This window comes from Bactrocera tryoni, chromosome 1, assembly GCF_016617805.1.
Source record: "Bactrocera tryoni isolate S06 chromosome 1, CSIRO_BtryS06_freeze2, whole genome shotgun sequence".
In the NCBI taxonomy this organism is placed as follows: Eukaryota; Metazoa; Arthropoda; class Insecta; order Diptera; family Tephritidae; genus Bactrocera; species Bactrocera tryoni.
In genome coordinates, this window is record NC_052499.1 from 45,042,015 (window position 1) to 45,067,761 (window position 25,747).

At 33.8% G+C, this 25,747-nt stretch overlaps 1 protein-coding gene across 1 annotated transcript in view; it reads right to left on the minus strand.

Moving 5' to 3' along the window:
- LOC120772840 (protein kibra) overlaps nucleotides 1-15,119 on the minus strand; it is a 57,300-nt gene extending 42,181 nt beyond the window's left edge. The window contains exon 1 of the mRNA XM_040101653.1: nucleotides 12,254-15,119. Coding sequence (XP_039957587.1) covers nucleotides 12,254-12,480 — 227 coding nt within the window. The 5' untranslated portion in view covers nucleotides 12,481-15,119. The remainder of the gene's footprint in view (nucleotides 1-12,253) is intronic.
- Nucleotides 15,120-25,747: the final 10,628 nt, after the last annotated feature.

A 25,747-nucleotide genomic window follows, 5' to 3' on the forward strand; every position in this document is an offset into this window, starting at 1 on the left:
TTTGCGTAGGTGTATTACATCCGGTGGGAATTACTTTTAAGGTAACGAAATAAAAATTGATGAATAATTAAATAATTTGCGCTTTATTTGCAATTTCCGGGTACTTTTTTGTCGGAATGTATGTATATTCCTTAAAATTTTCTCCCTAAGTTTTTTCATATTATAGACCGAACTACTCGCAAATATTTGAATATTTATAAACAATTTGGCATCAACTTTTATGTTCCAACTAAATGAGTGTCCGCATGCCGCCGAAAGAGAGCGCAAGAGCGCAACAATTCAGAGAGAAAAATCAAAAAATTTGGAAAAAAATAAATGGAAAATTACAGGTTTTCCGTCAGTCAACTATGACTATGCATCTGTGTATACACATATACATACATACACAGATTATAAAAGCATGCAACAAGTGCTTACAACAAATGCAACGACGACATGAGTGCAAGCATGTCGATATGTGACTGTGTGTATGTTTAATTTTGAGTGTTTTAACATACCCAAAGGCATGCTTTTTTCTTTAAATAAAGTCTAACACTCAATCACAGCTTTGTTTGTGTGAATGTTTGAGTCAAAAATGCCACGCGCTAGCAGACTTTTGAGCAAATGTATGAATGCCCCCGTTTGCTGTTCACATACATACATACATACATATGTATCTCCCCGGCTAGTTGGCGGAAAATTTTGCTAGACTCCAATTTGCCGTTTGCCACGTGGAGATTTTTCGCAAGTGAGTAAAATGGCGAGTGGCAAGCATACACAAGCGAGTAAAACAAAGTGTGGCAGCTAGACAAGTGTACGAAAATGAGAGAGTCTGTAAGTATTTTTAAATTATTACATGGAATATTCAAATTTTATGGACTCTAAATGAATATATGTATACATATGTATTTATTTTTTTTTTTGCAAAACTTTTGAGAACGTTCAAAATAAAATTGAGTGCCGCATTTTTATATAAATTATATGGACATTCTATAGCAACTTACTATCACATCTGCCGGTGTGGGAGCGAAATTCTTAAAAATTTGCAAACCAAAATCCTGGACAATAAAAACGCATAAAGTGGCTTTCCATCAAAACAAACATATATGTTTGCATATACTTATATATTCTTATAGAGAAATCTGCAAGCATTCTGATGAACACATGTTTATAAAATTAACTTATATATATCTGTTTGCGGTTATATCAACAAAATGCCTTTACTACTGATCATTTCTTAGAAGCGCTCAATTAATTGACTTCGCCTTGAGTAAGCGTGGCCGCCTTTTTTCCGCTTAAACCCACAATTAGAACATTTCCTGCTGGGTCTTCCTACTATAGTCGGCTGCTCACACGACTAATGTAGCGCATATGAAAGTGTGCGGTACATACATGCATATGTTCTTCATTTTACATATAGATAATATACATATATTTGTATTTATGTATTTGCGCATGTGCGCCTTTTGCTTTGCAATTGAGCCGCAGCACTCGCAAATGCCACGAAAAAAATTGCTAAGTCTTTGTATTGAGATGAAAATGGAAAATTTATTTCATAAACATACACATATATATGGTATACATATGAATTTACTTAATTTTTTATATAAATATATAGATACATACATATGTACATATATGTGTTGAACAAGCAATACAAGTTTCTATAATTTATCGAATATTAACTGAGACTGTGGAAATGGAAGATAAGTTTTATACACTTTTAAGCCTTGGAAATGATTAAAAATTGAACTTGTAATAAAATATGATCGAAGGAAGCTATTATCAAAAAAAAATATAAATTATAAATAAACAAATCATCGTTAAAACGAAGTCTTTGAGAAATAAAGAAGTTTTCATACAAGAACTCGACTTTGACTGTTCAGTTTGTATGGCAGCTATATGCTATAGTCATCCAATCGTCAAAATTTCTTCAGATATTTTGGCGTTGACTAAAAAAATATTCTATGCTAAATATCGTAAATATATCTCATTAAATAAAAAAGTTTTTCATACAAGAACTCAATTTTTATTGCTAGTTTGTATGGCAGCTATATGCTACAGTGTATCGATATTGGCGATTCCTTTGAGTGGGCAGCTTTGTGACAAGAAAAGGACGTATGCAAAATTTCACATCGATATTTCGAAAACTTAGGGACTATTGCAAGTATATACAGACGTTCCAATATAAAAAAATACAAATTCAGATCAAATCAATTACCTTTAACTATTTACTTATGTATGTATATAAATACTATAAAAAGAAGCACTCGCCTGCACAGCTATTCAAATACTTTTCGAATCACACATAGTTTATACATTACACATGATACTATTTGCACAAAGTATGTTTCAATATGCTAACAACTGTTTGCTGGCAAAATATTTGCGGCAATCGCTACTCGCAGCGTTTTATCCGCGAACCAGTTCAAACTAGTGAAGCCATTATTTGCCGAGACTTAGTGATATGAGCCACAAGTGATACTCTACGCCGAATGCACCATCATGTTCTCAGGCTTTCGGATACCATTTCCCACCAAGTATGCACAGACAAAGGCACATACGCGCACATGCATATGTATGTATCGCTAAAGCTTTCCTGTAGATCTGATGCTCGTTTTTCACATGCTCATGTGAAGACTCGTATATTCAGACTTACATACACACATACATACCTACATACATGTATAAGCATTTGTATTGCTACGTAAGTACATATGCATGCATGTATGTGTGTGTGAGTAAGTATAAAATTGTAAATGCAGCAAGACTGCATTGAATTGCCACAGTTGCAATTGTAGACTTGCTTGAATGCAAGTTTGTTTAATTGAAGCACAGCAGCTACTCGCGTATTCGCTTTTTTCCTTTTTCGCTAGCTTGCATTTCCTTTTTGGCTCCCTTTTTCTACTGCTGCTAGCGATTTATGTGCGCGCATATGTGTTTGTGTGTGTGTGTGTGTATTACAATTTCAATTGCACTTTAGGTCATTTCGCCATTACACTTTGTGCTATGTTCTATGCTGGCAGTGAGGGGGAAAATACAAATAAAGAAGTTGTATGCAACAACAACAACAACGGTAATATGGATAAGAAATGGAGCAGCGATAAAGTGGTGCAACAGCGAATGTAATAAGAACTTGCCAATATCAACTGTAAGTGCCACGTTGCTTTGCGCTGCTTTGTGTGGCAATCAGCATCGTCGCGGCGGGAGCAATGCATCCGTTCGACGTTGATATGAAAGTAGCTGCAGATACGCACTTATATGTGCATAATGTATATTGCAATATAGTATATGTATGTGTATGCGAAAGAATATTCTCGTGTTGTTATGTGGCTTGTATTAAAATGCGTGTGAAAGCATATAAGATTAGATAGTTATAAGTGTATGTAGATATGTTTAGTGTATACTTAATTGCATTCATGTAAATTTGTTGGGATATGTTAATAATTTAATACATATGCTATAATAGATATTTTACATTTTTAGATTTCCTTGATGAATACTATGTTATGCAAGGGAAGACTTTTTGTTAAAAACTAACCTTCGTAATAAATTGTGTAAATTTATTAAAATTTAAATTTAATTAAAATTTACAAATTTAATGTCATTTAATATATTCTTTTTGGTAAATATTAAATTTTATTTTTAAATTTCTTTTATTTAATTTACGTTAATTTAATTATGTTTAATTTAATTTAACCTAATTCAATTTATTTTTATTTTGTTTTACTATATTTTATTTTACTTTAATTTTTTATTTTACTATTATAATTTTTTATTGGTAAATTTTTTATTTGGTTTAGTCTTTGTTTGATTTCAATTAATTTAAATTCTATATTTATTAATTTAATTTAATTTAATTTTAGTATTTTTAAATTTCTTTATTTTATTATTATTATTATTATTTTACTTTTTTGGTTATTACTTATTGATTATTGATTTATTAATTTAACAATAAGTATAATGTTACGGCATTTTATTTTAATTTAATTTTTGTTTGGTTTTATTTCATTATATTTTAATTTGTTGTAATCTTTTTATTTCATTTCATTTTATTTTAATTTAATTTCATTTAATTTTAATATATTTTATTTAATTTTATTTTAATTTACTTTATTTTATTTTTCGTTTTTTTTTCGTTTATTTTAGTTTAATTTTTGTTTGGTTTTACTTTAATTATTATACATTTTTAATACTCTTTTTTCATTGATATTATCTTTCTTCATTTTTAATTTAATTTAATTTAGTATTTTCTTTTCATTTTATCGAATTTTACATTAATTAATTTTATTTTGTATTATTTGACTATACTATAATTTTGGCTTATATATATATTTGTTTTTAATTCCAATTAATTTAAATCTATTTCATTTAATTTTAAATAATTATTTTTCATTTTAATTTTCATTAAAAAAAAAAAAATGTCGCTGAAATTTTAATTTTTTGTAAAAATGCCTGCCAAAAATTATATTTTTTCACTTTTGATGATCCTGTAAGGAGTTATCCTGCCAACACGGCGTATTTTTTTCCGCGGGATCAACGGAAAAGGTGACGCAATGGCCGAGCTTAAAATATTTTTTTCCAAAAATTTTAGGATTTCTTTGTTAACAGTGTATATTTGTACTCGTAACAATAAAAAATTCTTATAAAATATTTCGTTTTTTTTATCAGAAAAAATTTTTTGAAAAATGGCTGTTTTTTACTTGAGGAACCGGGTCACATCGGTTTCATTAATTTAAGAATATAAACTTTATTAATTTATAGAATTTTACTAAATGTACTATTACTTTATTGTTACTATATTTCAATATATTTTATTTTTGATTTTATAGTATTTTATTTTATTTTAATTAATACATTTTTATTTATTTTTCATTCTATTTAAATTCATTTAATTTTTGGTTTAGAATTTAAATTTAGTAAAATTTTATTTAATTTTATTTTGCTAAAATTGTTTTATGACGTTATTGTTGTTTTTCATAATTTTCAATAACGTTTAACGCCAGTCACAGATAACACAAATATGTCGTGCAAATATTTTGCCATCGAAATGTCAATGAATACAAAAACAATAAATAATGAAAGAGAGATGACTCTGAATGGAAGGCAAAAGCAGAAAAGACAACAAATTGCACGTCAGACGACTGGCGAGACATAAAATATTTGTAAATTTACTTATACACGTACACGAAACAATTAACGTCACATACAGCTGCATATTTTAAATGAATATACATTTTTTTTCTACATATTTAGCAAATATTATATCATGATTTAATTAGGAGGAAATAGACGTCAACATTTTTGTGAGTGGCATGGGAGAAGATTATTATTTCTCATAATATACATATATTTCAAAAAGTATGTATCTTTGGTTACAGCGCCAACAATTGGCGTCATTTATTGCTGTAATGCGAATTGTTTTGAGGAAATACATATTTAAATATATTTTTACTCCAAATATCTTGCGCTCAAAATTTTAGTATTAAAATCCACAGTTAAGATATGTTGGAATCATTAATTTTATAAATTCTAATTTAATATACATTTTTATATATATTTTTTTAACTTGAAAAATAATTTATTTTCCAAAAACTCAAAATCCCAAATCTACGCCAATAAAGAAGAAGAAGAAAATCCTACTTGTGTGGAAAAATATGAAAAAAAACAAAACAAAAAAAATTATTTCAAATTGACTGCGTCAGCGAAAGCTGAGACATCATCGCGGCGAACTGCAGTGAGTGCTCGATTTTAAGGCAATTGCTCACTCAAATTTTTTTATACCAGTCTTATGTATATATGTAAATAAATACAAATGCAGTGCTTTTTTCTTCCGCTAAATATCAATGCAATATGAAATACGTAAAGTAACTTCATTAAATATTTTGCGAAAACTAAACTGCAAATAAATATGGAGAATATGCACAGCCGCGTAAGAAGTTGAGAAGTGTACACTGGCAAATTTATATAAATTCGTAAAGCAATAAAAATGAAACTTTAAACGCAGCCGTGAACAAAGCTCGACGTTCTTCACAAAAACGATAATGACACTCATACGCACCGGCGAACCTGAAGCGCGGCAAATGTGAGTTCATATTAAAAACTGCTACACACACAAGCACTTCACTGTTTGTATGTGATTATCGCAGATAAGCAAATAAATAAAATAATTCACTCTTTATGAACTTTTTTTATTTGTTTGATTCTTTTTTATTTGTTAATTTTTTATTTTTGTATTTTTTTTTTTGTTCGTCAGCGTTATAAATGCCTAAGGAATTTTTATGGCATTTTCGACGATCAATAAAGTCGCGCACAATTGACAAATGCCAATTAGCAACAACAGTGAACCGCAAAGCCGTTATCAACAATCTCGCTAGACGACAATGGCCGACTCTGCCTACGATTATACACGATTGATTGCCGTACAAGGGCGATAATGCACGAAAAAAGTTAAACTATGCGCTCAGCATTTCATATACTATATATGTATAGCATATACTATATACATATATACAAGTATGTATATAGCGTGCTGATAATATAGACGTCTGCATTGTTTGGTCTGCCTTGCAGCTGGGCGTCTAATTTAATGTTATTATTTGCTGATTTTATTGTGTTTTCTGCTTTTGTTGCGCTATCTACGCCTGAAAGCAGTTTAGTTATGCTATGAGTGTCAATTAACACACTGAAAGACACACAGTAAATAAACAAAATGCGAGAAATCATGATTTTCGTTGGGGGAATAACTTTTGTTATTGATCGCATAAGCTTCAAAATTTATTATATTTTTCACAGATTTTTCAAGTGAAATTGATTGTAGATAGAATACGCTGCATTATGACAAAAATAAAGACCACAATATTGATGGCTGCGTTTTTATACACTTGTACTTATGTATATACATATGTATGTACGTATGTATGGTCGCCACTGTGATCGAAAGTGTGTCCAAAGTGTGTTTGAGGTGTGAAAATGAAGAATTACTCACTCGAGTGTGTAATTAGTGAATAAAACTGAAAGTGTTCGCTTATCTATTTGCTTTCTCTCGAGTTTCGAGATTCAGTATACAAACAGATGTTTGTACCTGCATTTGTTTATATATACATACATATTCGTAAATATATATATACATATATTTATTTAGGTGCACTTTTTTTCAAAAAATCTTTCACCAACGGTCAGTGAGTAAGCGCTCATTTCACACTTTGTTGTTCAACTAAGAAGTTTCAGTGTTTCAAATTCAAAGATTTAATTTTCTAAAGCTTTACAGGAAATATTTTATAATATCATTAGTGACTCTGATTTGTGCTTGTTAATCAACATAAAAAACACAAATTGAAAATCCTTTTTCAACTCTTGATAAATTTATGGATCTCAAACTAATACCCAACATCAATATTAAAAGTTTATCATATCTTTGGAAAACTAAGTTGAACTCTACTTACAAATTGTAGCAAAATATTTGATTTATATACCTTATATTGCTTTTAATCGGAATTTAATAATCCTCTAGCAAAGCTTGCCTTCGCTATGTAAAAAGTAACTTCATTTGAATAATTCTTTGTTTTTGAACTGTTAGTATTATTGAGGCGTAATGTTGGAGATTGAGCAGCTGTTTTCTTGCCGTTTGAGTATTGTCTCTTAAGTGTAGCGAAATAGAGTTGTCATACTATGTAGTCGGCATTTCTCGATTTTTGAAAGAGTCTTTTAGTAGATTATATTCTTAAAAAACGATTATTAATTTGAAAGAGTATTTTAGTAAAATTGTTCGTAATGACTTTTAAGCACGCATAAATTTAATTTCTAAAGCAGAAAAAAAGTGTTTGTATTTTGTACAACAAATAACGTCTATAGTCAAGGAAATGTATGCGTGCTGAATCAAAATTAAAAAAAAAAAATATAATATTTTTATACTATGTGTAAAATTTGAAAGCTACCACAAAATATAATAGAAGCTGTAGGGTTACTTTTCTTGTGGCATAAATTTACGAAATATTTAGTTAAAAATCTGATATAAAAGCTGACAAATTCAGAAACTTCAGCAAAGAAATCATATATTTTAACAAAATTTTTTTGATTGAAAGGAGTAAAGTACTACGAGTTAAAATAATATTTACAATTTCCATGGATAAATATAAAGCATAGTGTTAAAATAAAAAAAATTTAACCGAGAAGGTTGTTTTGTAAATACAAATGTTTTGCAAATCAAATAACCCATTTACAAATTTCTTAATAATTAGTTTCCAACTATTTGCATGCAAAATATATGTTCCAAAAAATCAACCAAAATTGATTGAATGATGAATTTAATCGATGAAAATGAATATTGACATAAATTGCTATGCGTTTTTTTATGTTTCATGCGCCAACATAAGATCCTTGTTTTAACCATAAGTCATGCCTTTTTAGAATATGTCATAGCATTTAGTTAATTAAGTCTCTGTACATTCAAATGGGGCTATAAATTACCTATAAATGCATATTCATACTTAATTAAGGGACAATTATAATCAAAAGCTTAAAGAGAAAGAAAATTCCTTTTCATTCTAATTTTTGCTTTAAACCTCTTTGAACTCTACATCAAAGTGCGCTAAAAGCGAGCAGCGGAAAAATTCTGAATTCCAAAAACTAAAATTTTTCAATGCATGAGTGCACATTCCAATCTATTTACAAGTATTGCTGTTTCCACGAACAACACAGCGCATACACCAACACACACACACACCCGTACATGCAGCTGTGGCAGCTTTACCGGAGAGGCGTGAAGAGCGCAGCCAAAAAGCGATTTCGATTCATTTGCCGAAGAAAACTCGTAGGCTGTTTGGCAGACAAGACAGACGAGCGTTTAGGCGGCGCGGCAGTTTTAGTGCATGTGTGTGTGTGCATTTGAGTGACTTTGTGTGTGTTGGTTGAGGAATGTCTACAAACTTGTATGGGGTTACAAATTTTCAAACTAATATGTACATTCATATAAAATTGTATTTTCTGATGTATGTATGTACATATGTATATACATATGTTATATTTAAAGTCAAATGTCGGCTTGAAGAAATGTGTGCTCTGTGATTGCATACACGCGCATTAGTCACGCGTATGTGTGTGTGTCTGCCTCGACGGCGAACAGCATGTTGGAAAAGTTGAAATAAATGAAAATGAAATGAAGCCAAAACGTAAACGAAAACGAAAACAGAAATAATAAATAAATGGAAAAAGGAAAAAATAACAACAACAACAAAAAGTCGACAACTCGCAAGAAGAAGAGAATTAAGCAAAACATTCCAATGCGATGATTAAGAGTCCAAGTATAGTTGAACTCGAATGTGGATTCGTGTGGAGGCATTTACACCAACAACAAGCAACAGTACAACAAGTACAAGCAATTTTGAACAGTTGTTGCAGGCAATGAGCACACGCGTGTGGCGGTCGCTACGCGCACACATACACAGATTATTGTGGACGTGTATGCGCTAAAGCGGCAAACAAGTGGAGGAAAATTTGCGAGAAAATCGCGAAAACTGAAAATTGAAAAATGGTGTGCGCATATACTATGTAATTAGCAACAACAACAACTATATACATACGCAGCAGTTGCAAATGAGCTGAGTAAACGCATAGCAACGCAGCAGTGGCATTAAGAAAAAATGTTTTTATAACATATTTTTGGCATTTTTTCTAAATACAACTAACTGTGCCTCATCTAACGCCATTAGAGCGCCTGAAACGCTTGCCACACGCACACAGCTGTACGCATTTTGCAACAAGCGCGCGTACGCAACAAATTTGTACATAAATAAGTTTATATATAACCATATACATATGTATACGTATATGCGCAAGTTAATTATAAACAATTGCGAATATTTATGCTATGTGTTGTTACTTTTAAATCGTGTGCACGCACTGGCTGAAGCGATTTTCTCCGCTGCCAGCATGTGAATATGAAACTAGACTATACATACATATGTATATATGTATGTATGTAAAGTGTAAAGTTGCATGTGTTCGTGTGTGTTATGTAAATTGTGCGTGCCCTCGAGTTGCTTCCGATTTTCATAAAAGAAAAAAACAACTTTTTAATTTTTTGTACATAACACTTCTGTGTTGAAAGTGCGCACACTTGCGAAATATTTTTTTCCATTTAAGCGTTGCTGCAAAATGGTAAGACGGGCACTTTTTACATGCATAATTGCTGGCACTACATACATACATATGTATATGCGTATAGCCTCATTGTAGAAATTTAAATTGCCTCATAAATATATGCGACGTGTGTATGAGTTGCTTAAACAGTTTCATAAATATTTATATTTACATATTTTCACACGCTCATGCGAAGGAATATTTTTTTCAAAACTTATTTCGAAATTTTTTAACACCAAATCTACAAACAAGTGTAAACTAAAGGTGCTGCAGGTACTGGAAGTTGACAGTTTGACATACTTTTGCGGCAGGACGTACTAAAGTCGAGTACAAATCATAGCTTAAAGGCGTAACAACGTGGTTTTGAAGAGAAAAAAACTAGATTTTTTTAATTTAAGCTCAATAGCGTAAAAAATAGCGGATCATACTAGACTTAACTTTTTTAATATTTTCATCAGTTGAAGAGGTCGAAAGTCGTTCAGAATGAGGCATGTCTTCAACGATCTTTCGACCGTCTTTGAAGGCGTTGTACCACTTGTAATATTGTGCTTTTGATAGAATTGAATCACCGTAAGCCTTTCCAACATTCGCAACTATTCCGCACACGAAATTTGGTTGGAAATACAAAATTTGAGACAAATTCTTTGTTCCATATTTTTATCTATTGTAAAATGTCAACGGGCACTTGAGGTGTACCAACTTAAGAAGCTGCTGTAAACAAACTGGTTGATTGATCGCACTCGTATTTGGTATAGTAATTAGTGATAGTCCTACCAACTTATAATAGCAAAATACATTTTTTTAAATATCTTTTACACGGAAAATTTATTAACAATTTCCGGTCGGTTTTTTTATTTTGACTTTTTAAGTCATTAAAACTTATCTTGTAAGTAAGATCTTTGATTGTTTCAAAATCTCTATAATATTGAATATAAGGCAATTAGGTTATAAAACAGGTAAAGTTTCAAACATTGCCGATAATTGCTCTCTTATTGTGTCAAAATTAGCATACTATTAGTTTAGTATATACTAGAGCAACTTTGCTAAGACATTTTATTTGATTCTTTAAACTATTATCTTTAAACTATTATCTGTTAACAGAACATTAATACTTTTCCAAGATTAATTGTGAAGTATTTTTGTTATACTTAATTTTGGAAAGTAGTGAATCGAACAAACAATCCACATATACCAACCTGACTGGATTCAAATGGAGACGGAACACACCTAAGTTACAGCACTTTAATATTCACCTACTGCGACAGGTTCATTCACAAGAAAAGTTTTTAGAAGAGAGTAAATATCAAACAGAATGGATACGGAAAGCACCGAAGATGATTATACTTTCTGACTTCAACGATTTGCTATGTTGACATAATGACTGCAACAATCTGCGGTATTATTACGAATTGGATGCAAGTTCTTTAAGTATAATTTTAAAAATACAATCAATGACAAAACCATTCCAAAGTTCTTCCACGTACAGCCTTTAAATTTACGAGAACTCGGTCATTAACTGAGTAAAGTCAAATGTTTTATAAATGAAAGCGAGAGCTTACGTCAGAAGCTTTCAGTGCAAAAATAAGAGTGGTGTGCAAATGTTACTTCAATAAAATACAGTTCAGTTCGGTGCTGAGTAATAATTCAGCAGGATCGTCTGCCTTTCTTGCTAAAACCATAATAAGAATGATTGTACCATTGTCTCAGAAACTTGCGTAGACCTATCAACTAATGACGTAAAATAGATTGACAAGCTTTGAGTAGACAAAAGATAAATATTTAATGATTTTTTGAGAAACCATAAATATGCTAAAAATATTATATGTTTAAATTGCTGCAAAAAATACTTAAAACAAAAAATCGCTCAAGAAATAGATAAATATATATAGAATATGTATGTATGAATATAAATATATATCTGTCTGTATGTAATTAGTTTCGCAAAATCGCAAATAAACTCGATTATGTACACACATATATATACAAACATATGTGTATGTATAGGTTGTGAATTTTCTGGTGTCTAGCTCGCGGAGTAAGTGATTTTTTGCAATTAAGCATACATTTATATCTCTACACTTATATACACATATGCTTGTATATGTTTACTTTTGGTGTCAATTTGGCTACATACCGATCGCGCGGATCCAGCCACGTTGTCTTCTTCGTATTATGATCGATGTAGTAGGTTTTCCCATCGAAATCGGTGGCGATGTCCCAACCATCTGGCAGCGGATACTCGCCATGATGTGTCGTTGTGTGATTGTGCTGCTGATGGTGAATGTGCTGTTGCTGTTGGTGTTGTTGCTGTTGTTGTTGGAGATGGTGGTGGTGGTGGTATTGTGGCTGTTGTTTTGGCATAATTTCAATTTGAAATTCCTGCACGTTGTCGACGAGTAAATTTTTATGATTGCCAACAAAAACGGTGGCACCGGCTGCTGAAGCGGTTCTGCGCGCCTCCACCACTAAGCTGTGGCTGTTGGCGTATGCAACCGGGCGCGAGGCGTCACTTAAACTATAAACGTGGTAATGTATATGCAGCAGCAACAAGAAAATAGCGGCGAAGCCAAAAGCCGTTTGTTGCGCGCAAAATTTTGTTGCTGTAACTTGTTGTTGTTTTCTTGGCTTGAAAGCGCTTATTTTTGTTGCAAATGCTGTCTGAAAATTGTCACTAAGCGTGTTACAGCTGCGCTTGTTTTGCTAGTGATTGCTATTGCTGGCGTTATTAACGAATATGACTGTCAAATGCAGGCAATTTACGACAGCGCCGTAGACTACCACAACAGCAATGCGCGCGCTGACGTTGATGGCAACGACTGTGATGATGACGTTGTGAATGCGTTTACTGTTGTTGCTTTTGGTGCTTGTGCTGGCGTTTGGCTTGGCACTGGCGACAACATATTCGCCGCGCTAATAATTTCGCTGTTGTTCGTCTTTTTGCTTGCACTGGCTGTTATCTATTTTATCTGTTGTTGGCAGACGCAAACGCGCGCTGGCGCATAACTACTGGCTGCAAGTGGTATTTACGTGCAGATGTAGGGCAGCGCTAGAGACGCGGCACATACAGTTCGGTGAAATGTACAGTGTTTATGTGAGCGCGTGTGTTTGCAGTTGCTTCTGGGGCGTTGCTGTTGCGCTACTGCAATTTGCAATCGCGAGCGCTAATCAGCGTGCTGCGCGGAGCGGTATGCTATTTGATGAATGGGCAATTAAGTTGTGGGGCGGCAACAGCGCGCTATATATTTTTTATGTGATATATCACTATTTTTTCACAAACTTTCAATTAATTTTCACGATTTTCGCTTGTACGCTTACACTGTTTTCACTTTATAATGGCTGGCTGGCGCGTTTTACTTCCAATTATTTGGAATTCAGCACAGTTGTTTGCAAACTATTTGAAACAAATTTTTCTAAGCGATCTTTACACTCAATTCACTTGTTATTTACGATATTGCGTTATTATAATAAAATTATATATTTATTATTCGTTCACTCAAGACACGCGCGTATCGCTAGATGCTATGTACACTTGTATTATATATATAATTATATGTATATGTATGTATGGTAGCCATGCAAATTGCAAATGTAACACACCATCCATGAGATACACAGCGCTATATAATCAAAACAAAACGCATACATGTAAATATGTACGCCACACTAGATAAATATATTAATTTATTTAAGTACGTGAGACGCGCACAAAAATTCCTCGCCTTGTACACGACGCGCTCGCTCCAAACGATACTAATCAGAGTAAAGGCGCGTACGCGCTATTTGCTATAGTTCGCGCGTGTGTATTTACAAGCGGTTCGATCGCGTTGCGGGCGTTAGCGCGCTAGCTAGCTATAGCTGACTGGCCGCTAGATAGCTGTACGTATGTAACTTGGCCACGATGACTGCTCGGCGCTGACTGCTGCTGCTGGCTGCGCTTAGTTGTTTGATGGCGATAGAGCAGACATGCTTGTGCGGTTGTGTGTGTATGGTAGGCGCGGGCGGTTGGGGCGTTGTTTTGGTGGCGCGCTCAATATGAAATGTGCTCACACACTAACGCAGTCGGTTAGTCAGTTGTTGGTAGCGCTCCACGTTGATCGCGTCGATTTCGCGTCACTTTGCCGCACTATGAACGCGCACTGCTACAACAAGCGTTGAGCGTCTCTCACTCTCTCATATAAACACACAAACGTAGGCATGCATGGACACCATACTTTCGTGCTTCCCCACTGCGCGCGCGTGTGCTTAGCGTTGCTGCTTATTATACGACGATGTTCGCTGTACACTGTTGGATCGTTTCAAAATTGAATTCGTGCGCTGCTCCAACTTGTCGGCGTCTCGTTTACGCGCACGGCCCCCAGGCGTCGGCAGCTAGCGCTATCTCTGTTGCTGCATTCCATTCCATAAAAAATTAATTATTTATTATTTTTTCATTTCAAAAATGTGTATGTGTGAGTGTGTGTAGGTGTGTATGCAGTCAATTGTGCGCTGGTCGGTACGTTTTCTCGCGGAGCTGTCTATTTGTTGGAGGGCAAATTCCTGTTGCTCTGGTATTTTTCTTTAACAGTTGTATATAATTTTTGATGTGCGCTTTATACAAATGATCACAATTTTATTCATTTATGTTTTTTTTTTTTTTAATTTTCCAATTTCGATTTACTCTTGATTTGTATACACTTTTGGGTGGTTTTTGTGAAACAATTTAATTTTTACTGCGCTTACTCAATATTTATTTCGAATTCACTGTTTCGGTACTGCTTTTAGTTAAAAATTATTGGCGTTTTTGTTTTGTACACAACTTTGTTGTTTCTGCTTTATATTTTTCTGCAGTTCACTTGTTGGTTCAATTTCTAAACTAAACTGTATTTATGTTATTTGATTCACTTTCTTCTCATATCTATAACTCCCTTCGTATTGTTGTATCTTACAGATATCTATTTTTTCTGTTGTTTCTCAAGTCCGCGAGCACTTTCCGCACCGAAGCGAAAAAACGAGTCGTTTATGTTACGAGCTACGAACACGGTATGATCGCATTGATCGTGCCCATTTGCTTTGGAGGCAACGAATTCCGTTGCGTTTAGCTGGAGCAGACCGCTTTGAGTGTGGTAGTGAGTATTTGCACTTGCGGTAGTTATGAGTGAGCGCTCAAGTAATCAAAATAAAATTTTGCGCTGCCACATTGGTTACAAACTGTTTAAATACTTTCAAAAAGGTAAAAGGATGGTAATTTGTTAATTAAAGGTTTTAACGTCAAAAAATGTATATAAAATCGGTGCTTGTTAGATTGATATATTATATTTACTTTACTGATGTCTCATGTTGTTCTGTACCTCCTTCCATTGCTTATCTAAATTCAGCAACAGCATTATTTTTTATATATAATTCAAGGTTTTTCAGACATAAAAAATGGTCTCAGCAAAAATTTTCTTAAAAATAGAAGTTATTTTTGGGAAGGTATTTTTGGGAAGGTACTACTTATACTTGCATCTAGAGGACCGCAAAAGATGTGTTTGACATCATAGCTGAGGACTCTACATTCATCAAATGCTACAAAATTATATCTAAAGTGAAAAAACCGAAACCGGCTGAGGGCACTGAAGGCCAACCCAGACAATGTTTGTTAGAAGTGTATTTAAAATTGGATTAATAGTTGTTATGTTTGTATTGTGTTTTGTTCTGAATTCATATTCGATACTGATAGTGTCTACAGGGGTCCACTAATTATTTTCATCTTTTAATTTTTGTACAATTGACAAAACCAGGTAATATCAAATTCCTTGTCGCTTCACATTGTAAGTCTTCAGCGCTGTACAGTGTCTATTCACACAAACAACGTGTCTACATTTAAGTTTATGTGGCAACATTTTCAAATACTCTCTTGACACTCACTTAAAATACTCATTCCAACAAAAATTTAGTAATTGCATAGAAAGAGTACGTTTCTTGTAACCTTTAACACAATAGATAAACAAATTATGCACATACGAGGACTTTTATCTAAGTATGTGTGTAAATTGTTTACTTGAACCCCTTTCTCACTGAGTTTGCAAATTTTCTTCAACTATTTTAGATGTCCGATGCGATTCGCAAGTAGACTTATACGACGAAATTGAAATATTATCTTTCCTCACTTGAATAAAGTCGCGTATGCCCATCCTTTATACAGATCTTCTATAAAAAAAGGGGCAACGAATGCAATATTTAAATTAGCCCATTTCAGTCACTGAATAACGATAATACAATCAATTCATTTACTCATTTCAGCATTCCAATCTTGTTGCACATTGGCGCCGCGTGGTGGCGTTGCTGCAGAAAGAGTGCCGAATAGTGTTGAGTAGAGCGGTTGAGCGAATAATGGTCGAGAGAAGGTGAGAGCATTGTTGCTAGTTGTAAAAACAAAAACAATCTATGAGATACTTTTTATTGGTCTGACCGAGAGTATCTCTGTGCATAGGTGTATGCAAAAATTGGCTGCCCTGTAGGAATCGCTTTGGCAGCCAAATGTATTTCTTCCAAAGTGAGGTTAAGTTAATATATGTACATATTATAACAAATAATGAGTATTTATATATGATTGCAAAATCTGTTATTTAAGTTAGTCACTGGAGAGCAAAGGAGTGGTAAACAAGTTTAATTTTAAAATAGAAAAAATCGTCTTAAAAAAAGTTATGGTTTTAATTAATATACGCCTATAGCTTATAGCAATAAAATTGTATTCCCCGTCTACTAAATATGGACTTGACTTTTTACATCTACAAAGGGAAATGATTAATTACTTTCTAGTTGCCTTCTTTAATTTAATCAATGTCAATTTATAACGACTAATAAATTACGACTTATCATGCTTGATTTCAAACAAATATTTTTACCAATCTAAGGAACTAGTTTCTTCAATATTAGTTTTATAGTAATCCATTGGAAAGGGAGATAAACTAACAAAAAGGAAAAGCGCGGTTGAATTTTTAAGTATTAAAAACGGGTTATCTGAACTGCTGAAAAAACTACTTGTCCTAAATTTATATGGCAATGTTGTAAGTAATGAGAAGATCTATAATTTTTGAGAACACACCTTTTTCTCATAACATAAGAATTTATGTGAAAAATTTAAATGTCCAGGTTTTGGGGTTTTTATTTTCACCCTCTACAAAAGCAAGTCTCTCATCTAATTTATTGTAAACTTACCTTTTTATATCGCTAAATATTTTTGCTTAAAACCAAATCTTATTTCCACCTAAATTTCAATCAAAAATTCTCACGTCAAAATAACCCATTTTTTGAAGTTTATGGGCTTTCAGAAAATGCAAGAAGGGGCACCACTAAATAGCTGCGAATGAAAATAAAAAAAAAACGGTTCGAATCGTTTGTCTGTTTAGCTATTTTTAGTCTGTTCGAGCAGCTGTCATAAAGTGTTCTATTCGCTACTCTCGAAAACATGGTGAAACGAAGACAAAAGATCAGGCAGTCCATCCACGGCGCAACACAGCGGATTCGTTTTCCAGCAGGGCACTTTGACTTCAGAGTAACGCATGAGCGCACCTACATATAGTACGCTCGCATACTCACACATGCATATACGAATAAAATATCGTTGCTTATGTGGTACAAACACATACACACATATGCGACTCAAATAAAGCGGTAGGTATGTGGTAACAGCGCCTGAGTGGTGAATCGCCGCTGATCGCGCATTCACTACGATCACTTACTAAGCAGCTAAATATGTATTTTAAGACTGTCGAAAAGCGTTGCGGGCGTAGGACGCAGGTGTGCTGTGCGCCCCGAACAACAGGCGACCGACGACTCCTCTGAGTGACGTTGACTATTGCTGTCGCTACTGTCGTTTGCGCTGTACTATATAGCTGTAATATTTTTGTACGAATTCTTGTTGTTGGCTTAGTGTGTGCAAGAAAGCATGCATGTGTGCGTGTGTGTGTGTGTCTTTGTGTGCCCGTGCGGCCACATTCCAATCACCAACAACAAAATGCACTGGCTTTGCACTGAGCGGTGTTTATAATATGTTAGTGCATGTGTGTATGTTTGTTGGTGTATCTGCTGAAAATATTTTTACTCGAGGTTTTTTGTATTTATTTCTGGTAGTTAACTTTTTGTCTTTATTGCTTGGCGGTTTGTGTGTTTATGTGCAGACATATGTGTAGCGGCAGTTATACATACATATGTATGTATGTGTGCATGTGTGTGAGCGCTCATTTATTTAATACACCTCTTGTTGGTCGACTTAATCAGGCAATATTCTTATTTAACTCGCACTCAAGCGCTGCGTTGTAGCTGCCAGCGCATATATATGTATGTATGTATGTATGTACCATATGTGTATGAGTATGTAAGTTTGTACGTAATATGGATGTGTAAATGAATGCCGTAGCGCGCTGTCAGGCAGCCAGCAGTAAACAGAAGCGTAAAGTATCTTTGTAAACAAAACAATCAACATTTTATCTGACATTTATGTGGCCCCGCATTCCTTAGTTGAATTGCTTTGCTTTTTTGCTTCTGCTGCTGCTGCTTCTTCTTCATCATCGCCGCTCTTGCCTTTGGCTGGTCTTGCTGTTTTTATTGTTGCTCTTGCTGTTACGGTTTTTCTTTCCTATTTTGCTGACTTACTGTCGTGCTGTCGTTGTTAGCGTAGTTATTGTTGTTGTTGCTGTAACTTGGTATTTTTGCTGCTGTTGTTGCTTGCTCATATTGATTCGAAATTTATACGTAATAAGCGGCATTTTGGCGAGCAAGCAGCGCAGCTCCACCGTCACCACCGTCTCACCGCCGCATCGCCGCACCGGGGACCCTCGTTCGCCGTCTGACTGGTTGGCTGACCGGCCAGCATTTGGCAAATACGAACAATGCAGCGTTTTTGTATGCAATTCTATATAAGAAATGTTGCAATTGAAACCCGAGAAAAAGTCAACTGCACATTTACAACACATGTGCGCGCACACAATTGCCCGCACAAAGTCACATATACATACATATACATATATACTGCATATAATTGAATGTGTGTGCGCTTGAAGATATTTGCCTACTCAGTGTCAAATTTGCGCCGGAAGAAGTCAACGCAGTCATTGCATTTAGTGCGGTTCACTCCAAGAAGAACTTATGCACGCATACCGACGCACATACTTACATACATATATAAATACATACATATATGTATATTTAAAACTAGCAAATTAATATCTGTATATTTGTTGTTGTAAAAGTGCATGTGTATGGCAGAATGACTCTAGCGAGAAGGGAGGCTAATAACCCCAAAACATGCAGTAAATGCATTAATCCACACACACATATGTACATATACATATACAGCCACATATACTTGTTCATGCATATGCAAGTATATGCGCATTCCTAGTTACTAACATCTGTTAGCCTGTTTGGTTAATTAAGTACTTTTATGTTCTTAAGTGTATCTATTGCCGTAGTGTTAATCACCCCTCTGAGGTTACTCGGTAACCTTTAAGTTAGCGGGCCAACGCCAAAGTTTTGAAGCCTATTGCGGAAATGCATACAAATTAAGAAAACAGTGAAAATTTAGAATTATTGTAAGAATTAATTCAAAATTATTTAGAAAATAGGATAGTGAGAATAGAATAGTGAAATATAAATACAAACACATATGCATATATATGTACATATTTTTGCGCGGTTAACATACATATACATATTTACATACACAGTTAGTAATGTGCCACAATTATAGAGAATCAAGGGTCTTAAATTAAAATTTTTGAAAATCAGCCTAGATGTAAAAGTTCGCTTTGATAACCTTTGTTGTTTCGGTAAGTAAACAAATAGATAATAGATTTAGATAACTTTTTCTCTGTTCCGACGGTTTTTTTTATTTTTTTTTTTTATCTGCTTCTTTAGCCTGCATATAATCATTAATTTTCAGTCAGGGATAAATAGCTCAGCGATAACAATTTTCTATAATTGAGGTGGCAAAACTAGTGTGACAACCTAATAAAGGTCATTTTTGGGTTTTCCAAAAAATAAAACGAAACTTTTATTTAAAACTTTTAAGGAGATATTTCTACATACTTTGAGAACACACAGTAAGTTTTTGCAGTAAAAATATTGATTTTTTTCGAGTTACACCCAACCTTCGTCGGCGCTAAAACAATATTCTACACTGCCACAGTGGCTTCGGCCTTCTTCGTGAATAAAACCCAAAAATCTACTTACCAGAAGATATTGTCTATATATTGACCCATGGTCGAAAACAATCTTACATACACCGTTTAAAAAAGTTGAACTTGCTGCTTCGAGAAAAACACATCACTACCTAGTAAAAAACAAAGTCGCTTTTTCTGTCCTTATGTCCTTTTGTATGCTTAAATCTTTAAATCTACGCAACGGATTTTGATGCGGTTTTTCTTTACTAGATAGAGTGGTTGAAGAGGAACGTTTGTATGTATAATAACATCTATTAAATAGTGGAGCAATACTGTTAATTTTGAGGTTTCAAATGTGATGTCACAAATAATTTTTTTTCCGCTTACATTGAAAAAGCAGGCTGAACCCTATGAGATTTATCAAACTAATGTACTAAGTATTCTACACATTGAAAAGATCTACAGGAAACTCCTCTATGGTATACATACAAGGTCTGTCGCAAAAGAAACAGGACTGTTAAAAAAACAACAAAAAATTAATATTTTTCAAAAGTTATATTTTTTTATTCAAAGTAGTTTCCTTGTGCTTCGATACAGCGTTTAGCCCGGTCAATTAGCATTTCAAATGAGTGTTTAAGGTCATTTTTCGGAATGCTCTTGAGAATATCGGTCGTCGCCTTTTGTATAGCTGAAATGTCCTGAAACCAGTGTCCTTTCATGGGCAAATGAAGTTTTCCAAATAGGTAAAAATCACAGGGTGCCAGAGCAGGTGAGTAGGGTAAGTGATTAATGGTTAATATGGAGTTTTTTGTCAAAAAATCAACGACAAGCGTCGACCGATGACACGGCGAATTATCGGGCAACAGACGCCAGGACCCCGCCTCACGGTATTGTGGTCGAGCACGACGAATGCGTGACAAAAGACGCTTCATAACACCAAGGTAAAACACAGCATTAATCGTTTGGCCAGGTGGGATGAACTCTCGGTGTACTATACCCTGGGAATCGTAAAAACAAATCAGCATTGTCTTTATTTTTGAATTCTGAAGACGACCGACTTCTGATCGTCACAGAGGTCCTCACGACCATCTTGGAATCGCTTAAACCACTCATACACATTACTACGGGATAGGCACTGATCACCATAAACTTTTTCATCATTTGAAATGTTTCAGTAAACGTTTTCCCAAGTTTAAAACAATATTTAATATTTGCTCTTTGCATTATACGACCGATGACCAAAAGCTGCTGTCACTTTTTGATCAATAACATCGATTGTAGTTATTCAATTGTCTTAAAATTTTTACGAAATCTCAACAAGAGATCAAACTTTTTATTTCATATACCCACCAATAGGTGGCGCTACCAGAAACAGTTATATTTAAAAAGTTCTGTTTCTTTTGCGACAGACCTTGTATGTCTATCTCTTTTGGATATCCCACAATAACATTTTTTGTCATTTACTTTTTACGACAAATAATGGCTAATTTTCGAAGCGATTTTAACCAATAGAGTATTAATCGTTATCCACTTAAATACCTTAAATACATTGTTGAGTTAATAGAGATTTATATGGCCCTTTACAGCATATGATTTAAATGAATATTTTCGATGATACTACTGATTTAAAAATTGCGGGAAATAATAGAAAAGAACTGCAACCAAATACGCAGTGCAATGGATCATAACTGCCTCAGAAATCAGTTGATGAATATTATACGAGTACCACGTGCCTCCCATAATGCCAGTGCCTTGCCAACCGACTTTTTCGACTTTCCACCCATGAGAACTGGTTCATCATTTGCAGTCCACTAGAATGACTGTCGATTGGACTCTAGTGTGAAATGACAGAAACATGTTTCTATTGTCAAATTAGATTAGATTATGAACTTGCGAGGCAACCATTTTGCACAGAGCTTTAGGGCGTCATTGTCCTCGGTGCTTCGCTTCTTTCCAACTTAGCAAATCTCATTCACCGGTTGATTTCCCTGGTGCAGAGCCTAAATTAACCAGTATTTTCTCCAAACAAGTAATGTTTTTTTAAGACACAAATGATTTATGATCCATTTTTTGTAAACTAACACAAGTTGCTTCACAAAAATGCTACATCTCATTAACTAACTAATAGTTATAGTCTAACTAATAGAAATCATATAGATGGTGGTAGTAGTATTATCTATGTGTCATCCATAGTGAAGAGCGGACGGGTCCTCTAATTTATAGATAAACTGATCAAACAGATTGAACTGTGCGGCTACACTTTAGACTGCTGGAATCTGAAAACTATTTGAGATATGAATTTAAAATTGTGGTATTTTATGTATAACTTATTGAAATATGAAGACACGATATTTTAGTTATTATAGAGCGCTTGAAGCTATATACCTTAATAAGGTTTCCGAGTCTAGAGGCATGAATTTCAGATAATTTTTGAAGTGTCCATAAAGAAGACAATTAATACTTTCATTATCGATTAGCTGATAAATTTGGGGGTTTCGAAAAATTGAGTGACAATACCCGTATATAAACCTTTGTCGTATCCTTTTCCTCCCGTCAAAAATATCCTGTGCGCCAACGCTATCATTTCGATGGTGTTTGTTAAACATTGTTCAAAATGTTCGATCTACTAAGCTTATGCCTAATGATATTTCGATTTTGATTATCGACGAAACTCCACCGAGAGTTGACGGCTAAAAACCAATGTTATATTAGATTCCTCGATTCGCCAAGTGTTTGTGAGTAGTGAATCGAACAAATTTATACGAGTTATTCAAAGAAACTAGCAACACTTACGTTGCAACCGAGCACTAACATGTTCTCTGCGATATGCGAAATATTGTTGCGCGTTTCAATTTGGTGATGAAATTTGAATATTTTGCGACAAAAAACATTTTCTCTTTAGTTTCTAGCCTCTTGTAAGTTTTCAAAAGTAAAAAGAAGTATTGTTTGTATTTTCATATTTTACATAGAGAAATGTATCTTTTAAGCCATTCAGAATAATAAAACTCATAAAGAGATTGAAGGTAGCGATTTACAGCTTTATTAAGGTATCCGCATATTCAGTAAAGTTGTATCTGCCTTCATATACAAACTTTTAGAAAAGAGAGAAGAGAAATGGTGAATTGAAGACAGCTCCAGAAACATTGTATATACCTAGGCAACTGTAGACAGAAATAGATTTTTTAAAATGTCGGCTCCATTGTGTAAATTAATACTCTTCAAAAGTGTTTTAAATGGCATATATTTTGAAATAAGAGATATGATATATGTGTGGAACGTTTTATCATTGAATAATGGTTTTGACTTTTTATATTTTATATTGATGTCGCTTCGCTCTATGGGCTCTTGAAAAGTTCTACAAATATCTGACGTTTTCAAGTCGTTTTTGTTCAGCGATGAGTTCCATTTCTAGCTCAATTTGGGACGAGGAGCAAACTGAAAAGATTCAAGAGCTGGCATTTATTCAGAAAAAAACAATGGTTAGGTGTGATTTAGGTGCCGGTGGAATCATCGGTCCATATTTCTTAAAAAATGATATTGGTGAGAACGTAATCGTCAATGGTGACAATTATCGCGCCATGAAAGTGAAGCTCGTGATTTGGGAATTAGAATTTTTCCTGTTTGAATATGCAATGTCTAAAGTCAATGCAGACAATTCCGCTTCGATTGAGGCTTTGGAGCAAAACATCACGCGTATTATTCGCCACTTACCAGTTCGAACGAGTCATCGAAAATTTAACTCAACGGCTGGACCATCTGAGGCGTAGCCTTGGCCAACATTTGAAAGAGATAATCATCAAAAAATAAATGCCAAAGAATGTTATTTCGATTGATAATAAACATTGCCCATTTGATTTGTAGTTTCTGTATTTTTTTCTTTAAAAAAGTACAGCACCTTGAAATCGATCACACTTTATAAATAATATATAAACATATTTGAAAAATGATAGATTGATTGAAATAGGACATTAATAGAGACATCTATTCGGCACAATTTGACTCTAATTAAATTAACTCTGAAAAAATATATGACGTTAGCCACACATAGGGACTCTGACTTGAATTGGTATATAATCTCCTTGGTCAGTTGAACAAAACTGTTTTGCAAGAAGAAGCTATTTTACAATTTCATAAGGCGTTTTTTGTCAAATCAATAGATTTTTTGGTTGCAGAAATTCCGGATATGTCTTAGCACTTTTTGAATATTATTGTAAAACTTTTACTATAGTTTTCTTCAATACCATTAAGTGGAGTAATTAATCAAATAATATTTGTATATTAAAATATTCTATCAATTTTTAATTCTTCACACCACTTAGCCATTAGTTTCAGCGAAAGCTTCTGTTTTTAGCAAAATAATCCTAATCACCACATTCATTCGTGAGGAAACATTGCACTTTTATGGTTTCATCGCACTTGTTAATAACTAATGCCGTTTAGAATTAGGCACAATTTACTTATTAAAACATCTGAAATATGTTGCACAGGAATTATTATTCATCCAAGGTTTTGAAACGAACATTAATTATTTATTTATTTATTTACTGAATATCCGCACTTTGAACGCGAAACTCAACTAGTTTTGACACTTTCAAAAGGCAGAATATAACTGTAAGTTGGGCACAAAATTGGACGCAGTGTTAAAAATTTCAACATGCAGCACTGGCAGCTATTGCAGCTGCGCACTGGTCACCGTGTGACCATCTTGATATGAAGGAGTTCTCTGGCATTTACGTTGTTGGTTGTATCTTGAAATGTTGTTTCAAATATTATCAAAAGCCAGGAACACTTAATTCCATTTAAGTCTTAAAATTAAAATATTTAGTTAAAGGTAGAACAACTAAATATTGTGAATTACATGAACACCTTGTTTTTGACGTTTTTGGTGTGTTTCCGCAATAAATAGCGTTCACTTGCGACATCTGGCGCGCTGTAGTGTAGGAGGCGCTGTAAATATCCAGTTTTAATGACACTGTAGTTTTCAAACAAAGATTTTTATCAGACACGTCTGCTATGACAAACCAAAAAAATTTGAGCAAAGTGTAAAGTGTTTGTGTATAAAAAAAAGTTTTATATTAACCGTGCGATTCTGTACTGTGATACTGTCTCAAGTCTCTAAATTTGAGATTTTGAGTTAGAGACAATTTTTGAGACTTGAGACGAGTTTGCTATTCTGTAAGTGACAGTCACAAAATCTATTACATTACATTATTCAGAGATGTTTTTAAACTTGAATGAAAATAAATATGTACACATGTCGATAACAAATAGTAATTTTCTATAACATGATCCAAAAAAATAATTATCAATAAAAGTAAAAATATATCGCTCATTTGCTTCAAGACCGGCATAAATCAAAAAACGTGATTTTTGAGTTAATGATGCAGAATTGTTCGTTATATCATACTTCATGTTGAGTGAAAAATTCATATGAATACCTCTCATATGCTCCGCTTGAGAAGAGAATATGATTCCTGTTTTCCGTGTAAGGTTGGAGTCAGTTG